Source organism: Caenorhabditis briggsae, assembly GCF_000004555.2.
Source record: "Caenorhabditis briggsae complete genome, chrIV, whole genome shotgun sequence".
Classification (NCBI taxonomy): Eukaryota; Metazoa; Nematoda; class Chromadorea; order Rhabditida; family Rhabditidae; genus Caenorhabditis; species Caenorhabditis briggsae.
The window spans coordinates 17378181-17392702 of NC_013487.2; the positions used below are offsets into that span (position 1 = coordinate 17378181).

The 14522-nt window shown below is 37.4% G+C and overlaps 2 protein-coding genes across 2 annotated transcripts; one reads left to right on the plus strand and one right to left on the minus strand.

Moving 5' to 3' along the window:
* Positions 1 to 2304: 2304 nt before the first annotated feature.
* Positions 2305 to 4741, plus strand: CBG13560 (the record flags this gene model as incomplete). Its single annotated transcript, XM_002634970.2, has 8 exons — positions 2305 to 2357; positions 2406 to 2517; positions 2571 to 2668; positions 2917 to 2985; positions 3040 to 3352; positions 3399 to 3524; positions 3787 to 4041; positions 4451 to 4741. The coding sequence occupies 8 exons, from the start codon at positions 2305 to 2307 to the stop codon at positions 4739 to 4741; spliced, it is 1317 nt and encodes a 438-aa protein (XP_002635016.2).
* Positions 4742 to 4941: 200 nt separating this feature from the next.
* CBG13561 lies at positions 4942 to 9652 on the minus strand (the record flags this gene model as incomplete). The annotated part of the gene is made up of 8 exons (XM_002634971.1): positions 4942 to 5155; positions 5344 to 5511; positions 6086 to 6240; positions 6342 to 6647; positions 6695 to 6767; positions 6819 to 6998; positions 7047 to 7132; positions 9545 to 9652. 8 exons carry the CDS (start codon positions 9650 to 9652, stop codon positions 4942 to 4944), a joined length of 1290 nt encoding a protein of 429 aa, XP_002635017.1.
* Between the last annotated feature and the right edge of the window lie 4870 nt (positions 9653 to 14522).

The window sequence follows — 14522 nt, forward strand, 5'->3', positions numbered from 1 at the left end:
GTGTGAGTAGGTAGGTTTGAAGGCAGCCGAATAAAAAAGAAGAAAAACAGGAAATATCACTATGCGAAATAGTAAAGAAGAGACAGTCCATAGGGACTATAAGAACTGAATCATATGATTCATGTGCCAGCCTCTATTCTCAGAATGTACTAGAATCAATGGGATGATGGTGACAAAAAGAGATTGTTATTGCTAGGAATTCTACTAATGAGAATGGAGACTTGTAGCATTGAAAGTGTCCGGGATGCAGAGAAAGAATTCTGGAGGATACAAAGTTCTCGGATTGCAGTAGGTTTAGTAGAACGAATTACCGTACAACCTGTAATTTAGGGGCCCTACACTGTCAAGTTTGAGCTCAATTATCTCAATTCCTATAGAGATCAAAAGTGTGTCAACTGACAAAACTCTTTTGATATCATGATATTATGCCCTTCTATTACTTTTACGGTATAACGGACTGAACATTAAGAATCCAAGTTTATTGTGATGTTTCACCAAACTATCTGAGATTGTCTGATGGAATATAACTCAATCTTAGATTGTCAGATGGAATGCGAAGAATTAGAGTTCATTGGCCAGGGATGGCCTTTTCGGAAATTTTATTAATCTCAAAAATTCTGAGTTTCAAAATTTTGGGATTTCAGAATATTCCGAATTTCAAATTTTTTGAAATATCAGAATTTCGGAACATTTCGATTTTAAAAGCTCCGAGGTTTGTTCCGAACGTTCTAACTAATAGAATGCCACCCTAACTATCAACTTTGAGGGCATATATCTCGGTTCCTGTAAAATATATCACAAAGTTGTCAACTAACAAAATGCTTGTAATAATATCAAAAATAATTTATTAGCTGACCACTTTTTGATATCTTATGTAGTAAACGAGATATATGGTCTCAAAGTTAAAAGTCAGGGGTTTCTATTAGGGTTTTTACGGTGATATGAATCTAATTAACTAATATCAGCTATTTTTTGTCTATTTTTTTGCCAAAAATGGTAGTAGCGCCCACATAGTCTGTTAAAAAAATAGAAAGGAAACTTCCAGAGAAAATAGGAACTCATGAACCAAAAACAGAAAAGGAGCAAAAATACAAAGTTTTCAAAACTTCATTTGAATATTTAAAAAAAAAGCAAAACATGAGAAAGTACTGGAAGTATACCCACAGAGAAGCTGCAATGTTAAATGACTGAAAATTTCACTTTAAATCAGTTCCGTATGCAAAGAAGGCATGAAAGTACAATTTTGAAGTTATTTAGCATTTCAGCGTCCCTGTGGATATACTTCCAGTACTTTCTGATGTTTTGCCCTTTAAGTTGGAAAACATACTGAAAATTATGAAATCAAACAACAAGTGAATAAGGGCTATGATCAACATAGCATTTTCGAAAGGGGAATGGAATAGTTTATTTTTTAAGGTTTTAAGTATACATGAAAGGTCTCGATCAGAAGTTTAGACTGGAATATTGCAGGACGCACGTTGTGTGGGATCTGTTAACCTTCGCATAGTGAATGGAACCAAATAACACATTCTTCGGGAGTGGAGGTTCCGAGTTTGGATTGATATAGTAGATAGTACTACAACCATTTTGCCACGTTGCCATTAAAGGTTGGTCCAAAATAAGGGCCGAACAATGAGATAGCGTTCAATGGATACCCCTAAAATTAGCCTGAAAAAAAAATTTTAAAATAAACTAATTTTTGAAGGTAGGAAAGTGTTACCAGATAGCTGCAGCACTTATCCAGTTAGCCGCCGCGGACATGTGTTGTTTACTATTCAGATAGGAATATCTTAAATTATATCACCGTAAAACCTGTAATAGAAGAACCCCCACACTGTTATGTTTGAGCTCAATTACCTCAATTCTAAGGCAAGATATCAAAAATGTGTCAACTTGCAAAACACTAATGATATTATGATAAACAATTTATCGGTTGATCATTTTTTAATATCTTTGATAGGAACCGTTTTAAATTGGCTCAAAGTTGAAAGATAGGAAGCCCTTCTATTACAAGTTTGAATTTATTTCTCCAGTTTTGATAGTCCCATCCCATGTTCATGAACTTTTCCCTCTAAAAATAACGTTCAGATTTCATAATCCAGTCCATTTTCAGCCCTGGAATTTACCAAATTACTGTGGTCATAGATTCACTTGTTCGATATGCAGTTTTTGCATAATTCGATCGTCTCGAAAAATGCAAATACAGACTCTGTGTGAGCGCTTCGCATCTTTTCCCTCTTCTCCTCTGTTTTCGGTTTCCCCCCACTGAATTTCGATTTCAAATTTCCACTCAATCATTCTTGTATGGCATGCTTGAAAAAAGCACAACTTTTGTTTTTTAGAGATCCTTTGAGTCGGTGAGATTTTAACTTCAGATCGAGTCAGGTGGAATTTCTTTTTTGCAGATTCATCTGGCAGTACGTCTTCCCACTTCAATTCGCATTAGGCCTTCTTGGAAACTCGCTAAATCTTTGGGTACTTGCCAGCGATGAAGTACCCAATATTGCCAGCGATATGGTAACTTTTGCTTCTTTTTTAGCTGAAATTAAATTGAAATTGGCGATTTTCAGCTGGCTGCAGTCTCATTCTGCGACTTGGCATTTCTGTTGGTAATGCTTCCACATTGTCTAGCTGCATTTGATACAATTGCTTATGATGTTACTTTCAGGTAAGAAATATTTTCATAGGGTATCGTAAAACCTGTAATAGAAGGGCCCCCAGACTCTCTCGTTTGAGCTTAATTATCTCGCTTCCTGTCAAAGATATCAAAAAGTAGTAGTCAACTAATAAATTGCTTAACATAAAATTATATACAATTCATCAGTTGACACCTTCTTGGTAACTTGCACAGGAGCCGAGATAATTAAGCTCAAACAGCTGGGGGCGCTTCTATTACAGGTTTTGATGTAATTTAAGATATTTCTATCTGAATACCAAGCAACACATGTCCGCCGTGGCTAACTGGATGAGTGCTGCAGCTATCTGGTACCCATTTTTCTATTTTCAAAAATTAGTTCATTTAAAAAAATATTTTTCCAGGCTAATTCTAGCAGTATCCATTGAACGCTATCTCATCGTCCGGTCGCCATTTCGTGCGAAACTTTACTGGCAACGTGGCAAAATGGTAGTAGTACTATCATCTATTTTTGTAACAACTGGTCTGCTCACTGTTTATCACCACTTCGAATGGGACTGTGTGATTGAAGAGTTCTGTAACGGAACTCAACTTTTGGATTTTTGCTATTATTCGGGTATGCGGCATCAGAAAACGTATCGAAACAAAGATTGGGTGACACCGAGTAATGTGAAAAAAGTGTATCTCCGATTTTCTACTTTTTTGAATGCTATCCTTGTAAGTCGATATCTTTCGAATATGACTTTCAATTTAATAACTCCAGGTGGTTTTTGTTCCAATAGTCCTTGTGATTCTATTGAATGTTCTGATGATAAGACAGCTAAAAATCAACTGGACTTCTCCGAGACTCGAATCAATGAGAGGAGCTACTATGAACAGAAGTCAAGTGGTACTGAATTATCTATTACCGTAAAACCTGTGTTAGAAGGCTCCCTCTAATAGAAGGGCACTCCGAGAGCCTTCTGTAATAAAAGCTTCCCATCACAAAACTTTCGATGAAGAATTCCGGAAAAAATTACCCTAAATATAGAAAAGCCCCTCTAATTGAAGGGTCCCTGTAAAGCCCTCCTGAGGTACCTTGGAACAATAGAAGGGCCGGTCCTTCTAATGCAGGTTTTACGGTACTTCTCCCAAACCCAATTATTTTCCAGCGACAGCGACAGAAAGTCACAGTCACCGTGATATCAATTGGTATTTGTTTCTCACTCACTCAAGGACCATCTGCCTTCATGGCACTCTATGAGCTCTTCTCGGAATACGAATTAGGTCACACTTTCTATGCAATCTTCAGCATAACCAATTCATTAGTTGTAACTGGCAAAACTATCAATTTCATACTATTCTGCTTGTCGTCTGAACATTTTAGACAGAAATGCTTCAAAGCAATTTATAGGAAATTTCCGAAGGTGGGGAAAACCATACTTGTAAACCGGACCCTGGCATAATTTCTTCTGGAACCGATAATTTTGAACCAACCAAAAGTAAATATGATAGAACTGAACGATCACTACAAAATGATAATATTCGGAACACTGTATCATGTCTACGAACGAAGTTATAAGCCATAAAACTGTAACAGTGTAACTTACAAGCTTGATAGGGATGTTTTTTGGCTCCTAACTTTGTTCATAGACAAGTTAGAGTATTGTAAATGGTATCGTTTCGTAGTACTTGTCGATTTCTATTATATATGATTCAGTTGGATTAGAAAATATGATTTTAAGATAGACTAGGGACCCGCAAAGGCACGCCAGAAGTCCGATTTACAAGTAAGAAAAATCTTGTTTCGTGAGTATAACTATCCATTGGTTTCAGCTATCACAAAGTAGTTTCGGCAAACGATTTTTGGATCATCAGCGTTCGAATTCCTACGATCGATCCTCTTCTCTTCGCACCGTTCGTTCGAGACGAGGTTCAGCGAACACACTTCCCGGCGCTTCTAGAGATACTGGAACTTTGCTTCCAGCGGAAAGAGCTAAAGACGAGTGTTCTACATGTTCCATAGAAAAATCAAGGACCTTGTCAATATCCCGTCAGACACTTCCCTATCGTACTCGCTTGGATTCCGGACTGTCCCAAGATGAGACAACAACTAGTTGCACATGATGTTATTATTTTTAATGTATATATGTTTTCTAAAAGTTTCTGTTTTATACTATAACCTTGAATAAATTTTGTTTTTTTATAAATTACTTCATCATCAAGATAAAAATATCAGAAGTGGGGTTTATGGATTTACCCGGAAAACGCGAATTAGATCAAAAATGAACAGAGATCAAAATAGACAGAATGAATTGAGATTTTCTCTAAACTTGTGTTGTTTGAGTGGTGGTTCTGGAAGTGCTGGCCGGTGGTGTTGGGAAACTGTCGGTTGATGGATTTGAGACCAACGGAGCAGCTCCCCCTCTAATCACACTTGAACTGCTGATCTTTCGGGTTGTAGAGAAGTTTCGGGAGCATGGAGAGTAGACAATTGACGTTTTTTGAGTGATGACCGACTTTGAACGCGTGAAGTTCGACCTGAAAGTCTGTGTGATCTATGTCTATGCAAATTGGTAGAGTTGACAGAAAAAATGCAGTCAATATACATACACATTCATACACGCATTATCAAGAGAGAGTTAGTATTGGAAAACGAAACGAAAAAGAGAATCTGTGTCTCCCTATGTGTGAATGTGCATGTTTTGACTTACGAGAACTTCGATTACCTCGACGTTTTGCTGCGTCCTGCGTAGAAGATGAGCTGGCACCAGAAGCGACATGTCTGCCATAGACGTCGTCGGAAGGTTTCAGATGTTAAACAGAACAAAACTACGTTCAGCATTTTTCCAGTGAGCACTAGTTGATTGGCAACCACAGAGATGTAGATGGTGTATCTAAAAATTGTTATATTTGTATTAAATCTTGTGTTGAGCATACATGGATAAAAATAAAGTAATCAAGTTAAATGATGGTTTAACATCAAACAAAAAGCAATTACAAATTAGAAATTTTTGTTAGCTTTCAAAAATAATTAACTGACAAAATTTTACTAGTACCATCGAAACCGTTTTCATCATATTTGAAAACGGATCAAAAACGGGCCAAAAGCGGGCCAAAACTGGGCTCTGCCGTAGTTTGTTTTGAACCAATATTTTTGGACCACTAAATTAGAAATGATAGAACAAGACGAGTACTACAAAATGATAAATTTTGAAAACTGTATCTTGTCTATGAAGAAAGTTACAGACAAAACAACATGGAAGAAAACAGGCCGGCCGTCCCGGACGGCCCTCCCCGCGCACTTTATTTCTTGTAACTTGTTGTCATAGACAAGCTATAGTATCTCAATTAGTTTTATTGGGTAGTACTTGTCGAGTTCTATCATATCTGTTTCAGTTAGTCTGAAAACATTTAGTCTAAAAGAAACTTTGGCACGACCCGGTTTTCAAGTATGTTTTTAAGTCTTACTGGTTGGGTGGGAAAATCTTCTGTGAAATGAAAACAATGGCTGATGGTCCCTGTGTGAGTGTGAAGCATGAAACAATCGCCAGCACTGTGTGTGTCATTTTCTTTTCCTGCTCAGCCATGCTCGATGGTCCGGCGGCATTTCGGACGAGAAGTTCCTGAAAAGTCAAAAGATTTGGTTTTCTTTTTCGTGCAAACTCGAAATGCCCTAAGGCTAAATGAGTGGGTTGTTCCCGGTTGTTTTTCGAAATTCACTTACTTCAGATCTCCGACGTTTCACCAGCCGGATTAGTGAGATGTTCAAAACGGCGACAGCAAAAATCGGAAGGAGCACAGCCAAAATAGCATTCGCGTAGACAGACATGTGAAGGTACTTTTTGATAAGTGCTGATGTTGGATTTAATTTCTTTCCGTGCATATCATCGGAGTTCGAGTAGCACTTTCCCAATATCTGGGTCCCGTGACAAGCAATAAAGCTAACACACGTATGAGAGAGATGATGATAGCTGGTGAGAATCAAAGTAAAAACCATGATACCCACAGAGACAACCATAATTTGTTTTCCCTGAAAAGAACCTTTAGATAACCTTCTGGAGATCGATAAACCCTTACATTGTTGACATCCAATGATCGGAAGGGAAACTTGATGATCAGAAGTCGCTCCAGAGAAACAGCCAAAACAAACCTAAACAAAAAAGAGGTCTTCTCTCTGTCTATTTTTTCTATCTATACGAACCAAATAGCCGCTGCTGAAAACCAGTTGATCAGTGCTCCGAAATTGGGTTTCGAGTGGAAATAAAAAAGACGGAATACACACGAACGAGCGAACATGTCAATAGAAGCGAGGTAGTGGGGGAGCATCATGAAAAACACAAGTATATCGCAGAGAGCGAGACATGTGAGAAGATGATTTGCCCTGGAAATTAAATTATAGAGTTTTTCAGAGAACAAGATATATCCCAACCGATTCTTGATGTGTCCGCCAAGAAGTACTGTCATGGTCAAGAGGTTTCCAACGACGGTGATCATGAATTGGATTGGGAAGATATACTGTAAAATCGTTTCTTTTTTTTGCTACCCTCTATGGAACAGAGCCTCATATCTCCTTCTGTCATCACTAAGTCCCATTTGATCAATTCATCTTTTTTTCAGACGCTCTCCCTTGAGACCGAACTCCTCGCTTATTTTTCTAGAGACTCTCAAAAAAAAATGTTCTCAAGTTTTTTGGTCCAGAGGGGTGCACAATCTTTTCCCCTCTTTCCCAAACTACGCAAGCAGGAAGACCAGGCAGGAAATCGAGAAGGGGGGTTTCTACTGAAGTGGGTTCAAAGAGGAAAAAACATACATTTTAGAAGTCTGGTTTTTTTCTGTTGGAAAAAAGGTGACTAACTCATGTGAGTTTATGTTAAACAGGAAAAACTCTTGTTTGGAGTATTGGTGGTGCTGGTAGTTTTCTATCTTGCAGAAAAATAAAGTAATCAAGTTAAATGATTGTTTCACATCAAACAACAAGTAAATAACATTTTTCGGTTTTGTGTAATTTTTGAAAATAATCAACTGACAAAATTTCACGAAAGCCATGGTGACTGTTTTCATCATACTTGAAAACGGGCCAAAAACGGACCTAAATCGGGCTCAGCATGAGTTCTTTTTAGCATCAATTTTTTTGATCTACTAAATTAGATATGATAGAACTCGACAAGTACTACAGAACGATATTACTTGAAAATTGTATCTTGTCCACGAGGGCCGAAACAACAGATAGAGTCAGGCCTATATGGTCTAACCCTGTGTGACTTGAAACTTTGTTGACCGGCATATGATACAGTGTTCCAAACAGTATCATCTATGGTTGTGCTAGGTCCCGTTAGTCAAGTATGGTTTTCATACTTGATCATGTTTATGTTTTTTTCAAGAACCGGTGAAAATTAAGTCAAATTCAAGAGGATTACAGGTTTTCCAGTTTTCAGAGTTCCCTTCTAGACTTGTTTTGTTTTTCCGCCCAATTCCTCATGTCTTTGTGGTTTAACGGGCTATTCGCACCTAATAAAACGGGTCATCGTAAAAGTGGCTCTTAAAAACGTGGCCCCTTGCATCTTCCGGGGGACTTTCCTGTGCTCTTTTTGTGCAGCACTGCACACGAAACATGTGCACACATATCCCTCCAAAAGAAACACGTCAAAACGTCCGTCAAGTGTACAATTCGGAGACGCGATTAATTGGATTCTCCGGGGCGTTATAGGAGGAAGAAGGCACCGCGGGAAGAAGAAGAAGAAGTAAAACCATGACTTTTCAGAGAGATGATCACTTCTAGAGCACCGGAATTAGTCACGACGAGGAGCCCTAGCCGAATAAACACTTGAACCTGAAGGCTAGAGTAAAACAACATGTATCTCAAATGGCTCTAAAGATGGGTGTCTGATACAAATCTCTCACGCCTTCTACTTCTTTTTTTTCTAATATCATATTTCCGTCCCGTAGAAGCGAGCGATCACACACCAGTGTTGTTTAGAAATTTTTTATCGGTGAATTCTTGAAATACGTGATTCAACGGATGAAATAATTATAAAGATCACTAACACAAGCACGCTGGGAGAGTGCAATAGAAGAAATGATTGATGGTCCAGATGCACTGGGATGGGAACAACAGACTATAAACTAGCACACAATTTCAAAGTAAATACTTATTCGACTGAAGTTTTTTTTGATAAGATACCGTAGCCCCCGAAAAAATCGGCTGAAAGTTAGCGCCCCCTTAGAGCCGCCAAACTTCGTCGCAGCCAAACTATGAGCTCAATTATCTCGGCCCCTTTAAGAGATATCAAAAGTGGTCAACTAACAAAATGTTCATCATAATATCAAAAATGTTTTGTCAATCAACCATTTTTCGATATCTTGTACAGGAGCCGAGATAAATTGGCTCAAATTCGATGGTTTTGTTGCACTCTCTAGAGCTCTTACATTAACCTTTGAAGTTCAGAAATTCGACTTAAAAAGACAAAATTCCGGGGAAATAATAAGAATGTGATCTAGTGATCCTGAGAAAAGTGATCGGATTGTTTACATCCGGTGCTTGTCAAGTAGTTGATTTATTTTTAGGTTACTCGCAACTCTGATTCTATTTTTGGGTCATCAACTCAACTATCCGATTTCCCTTATTTTGTCATCAGAATGTGTTTTTTTTCCTCACCCATGTTTTTGCCTAGTTTTTTTCTCAGATGAGGCTTCTCACCTAATTACGCGGACGTCATTATTTTATCCTTCATCTCTGACCGAATTTCCATAACTTTACTACTACGAGAGCCCACGTGAGCACTCCTCAAATGCACAACTTGTCTTTTCAGATTTCCCTTTGTGCATTTTTTCAGGATGCAGAAGTACACCAAAAAAAAATCTTAGGACCACTCACGTTGTCGTTTACCTACACACTCACACTACCATCAAACCTCCAGAAAGACATACATTATTAATAATCCTCTCGATTTCCGGCATCAACAACAAGTAGGAATCGTCAAAGCACTTTTGAAGTAGAGGGGAGATTGGAACGGGCGTCGTTGAGTTCTCATCCATTTTCTGTAAGCTTGAAAGGTTGGGAAATCATAGTTTGTACATATATGACGACAGAGAATGAAGGTAATTGGGGGTAGAGAGAAGGTTCAGGACCAGAAAAATAAGAAATCAGCGGAAAAGGGTCAAACATCTGGAAAAATATGGGAAATCTAACAATAACAATAACAAATGAAGAAACTGGAAAACCTAATTAATTATCTGGAAAAAATGCCTGGAAGCTGGAAGACCTACTTTGTGTAGCAATCACAACACAAACCTGTCTATAACCATACTTGTAAATCCGGCCTCGGCAGATCTTCGCGGGAGCACAGTTTCCTTTAGAATAGGTATTTTAAAAACGATAAAATCAAATGCGATACAATAGAACTTAATGAGCACTATAAAACGATACTTTTTGAAATACTATATCTTGTCTCTGGACAAAGTTACAGATAAAACGACCCAACAACGGCTCAAAAACGGCCCAAAACACAAACCCTAGCCGGGACCTGTCATAGTTCCTTTCAGAATTCATATTTTTGAACCAACTAAACTAAATATGATAGAACTTGATGAGTACTACAAAATGATATTATTTAGAATACGGTATCTTGTCTATGAATAAAGTTACAAGCTAAAAACCGTCTGAGCCACGCGAGCACAGCTTTTTGGCTTATAACTTTGTTTGTAGACAAGATACAGTATTTGAAATAGTATCATTTTGAAGGACTCGTCCAGTTCTATCATATCCATTTTAATTGGTTAAAAATATTGATTTAAAAAAAAACTATGTCAGGGTCCGCAAAAGCTCGCCAGGGTCCCGTTTTGGTACGTCTATAAGTTATAACTTGGAGTTTGACAACAAACTTCCAAAGGTACCAGCAAAATAAAATATTCTCAATTAGCACTTTTCTCACTCTACTCTACTCTCAACTAACACAAGTTATCAGTTCAAAACATAAGAGCCTTGTTGAGAGGAGAAGAATAATTATAGAGTAGGAGAACATTCTTGGAATATGTTTATAAAATAACAACCCCTCTTCTCCCAAGTTGCTGGCCCTCTGTGCCCAAAAATCAGCTGTCCAAATCTGAGAGAAAAACGGGTAGAGTCCCAAAAGGGTCAATCAATCTTTCAGGATGGAAGAATAACAATACTTGGACGATGTAAGAGTACTTTAAGCAACAGGAAGGGACTAAGATGAATCGAGATTTGGGTGAAGAACATTGAGAATCACATTCTTAGGATTTGACAAAGTAAAAAACTCGATAGTTTACTTTGAACTCAAAAAAAAGAAGATGTCATTCTTATAATTGGGAAAAGTACAATTGAGTTTATAGGTTCGGAAAAAAAAGGAGTGGAAGTATTAGAAGATGTATGATCACATTATTTCTAATCCCCTCCTTCTTTTTTGTATCAAAAACTTGAGAAATTTGAATCTCACGATGATGATGATGATGTCAATGAGAAGGAATAAAATAATCCTATACATTCAAAAGAATGATGCATAATTTGAAGAAACAAAAAAACTTCTGGCATGCGGCCAAATGGTCGGAAGTGAAGCGGAAAGTGTGCTTGAAGGTGAGAAAAGAAGGCGGACGCTCTCGTGGCGAAAAAAAAGAAAAGAAGAAAACGAGAGAAGAGCTTCTCTGCTAAGCTCCGCCCCCAAATGGCTCAGGAAAGAAAAACTAAAGTTTCTTTTTGTTCGACCTTTTATATTGCGTATTCCCCTTGGGGAACGGATAAGGAAAAAAGTGTTGAGGATTCATGAAACCAAAGTTTGTAAATGGACGGAACAGACCATTTATTTTGGCTCAAGACCACACGGGAGAAGCGGGGAAATTGTACCAGAAACGTAGTTGTAAACGGAGCTGGCGGGCCTTCTCGGCTTCATAGAGCCATAGTTTCTTTCAGAATCATTATTTTTGTACCAACTAAAATAGATATTACAGAACTCAATAAGTACTACAAACTGATACTAATTTGAATATTGTATCTTGTCTATGAGCGAAGTTACAAGTCATAAAGCTAGCTGGAATGGTTTTTGACTTGTAACTTTGTTCATAAAATAGGTACAGTAATCAAAATATTATCATTTTGTAGTACTTGTCCAGTTCTATCATATCTGTTTTAGTTGGTCCAAAAATATCGATTCTATATAAAACTATAGCAGGGCCCGCAAGGACCCGCTCAAAGCCCGGTTTATCAATGTGACTAGAAGGAAGAAATTCAAGAAAAAGGTAAAGAAAGGACAAGATTTTCAACCAATTTTTCCGCTTTTTCCAAATCTTTCAAATTAATCATCGAAAAAAGTGAAGAAAAGTTACAAAGTGTGATAGATATCAGGTTACCCAAGTGAGAAAAAAAGAAAACAATCAGGATAGAACACGAAGCTTCATCTTTGAGGGTTACCTTTCGATTTCTTCTTGGCCCCTAGAAAATTCCATTCAGTTTGCTGCTCCTTTTACTACTTGTTTTTGTCTGTCCCTATTTTTTTCAAACTTCGCAAGGAATCAGCCTGAAACTGACACTGAACACATTCTGAAGTTCAAGCAACAAAACCCGAGGGAGCAGCACTAGCAATAATATTAATAAATTTTGAAAATTCTTGGTAACTAATTGGGCTTCAGATTCCTCGACATTGATCATAACAAAGTGTTTCTAAGAATTTCATGTTTTTGTCATTATATTAAGAAAAAACTAGATGAAAAAAAAATGAAAAAATAACTGAAACTCATCATTCCTTCACTTCCTCGTTGATGAATTCAGAATATCAGAATACGCATCCACGTCAAATACGTATTTCTATGTAAATGAGAGAATGCGTAAATGGGGTCAAAGCTAAAAGAAATGAGGAACTCGTTGTCAGTGCAATTTGCAGAACATCTTCTTCTTTTGGGAAGAACAAAAAGAAAGTAGGTGTTATATGGTGTATTTCGTGACAATGAGGAAATACAAGAGATCAATGAACTGAAATTGGCTGAAATTGACTGAAATTACAGAGTAGTCCTCTTGTGCTACACGTAAACAAATTGCTCTTTCTTCGACATAAGGAGCAGTTGTCCAAAAAGTTGACCAACGAAAACATATGATCTTCAGAGAGCTCTTGACAAGTTGAGAGCTCTATTTTTGGCAATAATAAAAGTTGATATGGCTAGACTAAACCGGGTTCAAATCAAGTCATTCCAAAATATGAAATATCAGTATGAATACTAGGAATACTGTAAAACCTCCAATAGAAGGGCCCCTAACATTCAACTTTGAGCTCAAATATCTCGCTTTCTGTGAAAGGTATCAAAAAGTGGTCAACTGACAAAATGTTTTTGAAACTATGAACAACATTTTGTTAGTTGTCCTTTTTGTGATATCTCTCACAGAAAAGGAGATATATAGGCTCAAAGATGGCGGTTTGGGCGGGCTTCAATTTTAGGAAATACGGTAGGCTGCCAGGTTCCAAAATTTTATTTATTACTGATACTCAGTGATTTATTTTTTTAATTGTTTCCTATGAAAGCGAAACATTAAACAATACTTTACAAAGTTTATATCTTGGTGTTTATGAAAAATCTAATTCAGTGTTATGTCAAAATTTAAAATTAGGCTTTCTGAAAAACATTGAAATGAGCTTTCCCTCCCCTCGAAAAAAGATCTGAAACTTGGTTTTTCAAAGAAATTCAGCTTCAAACTTCGCCAGAGAAAAAAAAACTCGAAATCGAATAAAAATGTAAATTCTTGGTGCTCCCTCTAACATTGGACTTTGTTCAGATATGAATTCTTTTAGGTGCTTCATCTATCCCTCAACCTTGCGCCTTTAATTTTTCCAGCTTTTTCCTCAAATCAAAGAGCTCTCGAGGTCTTGCCTCAATTGGTACCAACGAAGCTTCCTCTCTCCCCAATAAACTGAATATGAAAGCAGGCCCGGAATGTTCGCGTGGATTAGTCACAATGCTTTTTATGTGTGTTTGTATGGCTCTGATTGAATTAGTCATTGAACCGTGCCATCCACGGAGGGATGTATTTACAAAACAAAACAATTCTGGATTTTCATTCAGAATATAAAGGGAAAAATAGACTTCAAGGATGAGAGCGGATATCCCGTTAAATTTTTCTCAAAGGCGCAAAAACGAGCTACCGTATCTTTGAGCCTATTCTTCTCAATTTTCCGACAATTTTCATCGTTTTTCAACTACTTGCATCATTTAAACTCACTTCTTCCGATTTACATCGTTAAAATGGGTAAAATAAAATCAAAATAAGCCTAAACAATTCGGTAGTTCGCTTTTTTTTCGATGTAAATCGGACAAAAATGAATTAAAACGATGAAAATACTCGAAAAATAAGGAAATTAAAGTCAAAATAAGACACGGTAGTTCTCTATTGCGCCTTTAAGACAAAAATGTAAGACCACTGTGTTCTTTGAGACAAATCTTGCTCTTTTGATATTCATGCTTCCAGCCGATTCTTATAATTTCTTTGTCTACTAATTATACATATTGCTACAAAACTTCCTCCAAAATCACACACTGACGTCATTGTGTGTCTCTCCCACCAAACAATATTCAAATTTGTGTGTTTCGAATTCTATACACTTCCAGAATCATTCTTATTAGTTTGGAGACGCCCGGGAGAGCACAAACAAAGAGACACGGAAGTCTACAAACTTACGAAAAAACGGAGGCTTTGCCTCAGAGGCCCCAACTTTTATCTGTCCCACTAATCTCATCGAGCCGCTCCTAAAATGGCAACAACTCTTCTGGCAGAAGCACAATTTGTAAGCAATAAAAACGAGGGGGCAGTTTGTTTTACAAATGATATCACACAAATGAATTTGGGAATGAGAAGAAGAAGTAGAAGAAGAACGTTTTATGAGGGAGCAGTGTGACAAGTTTTGGA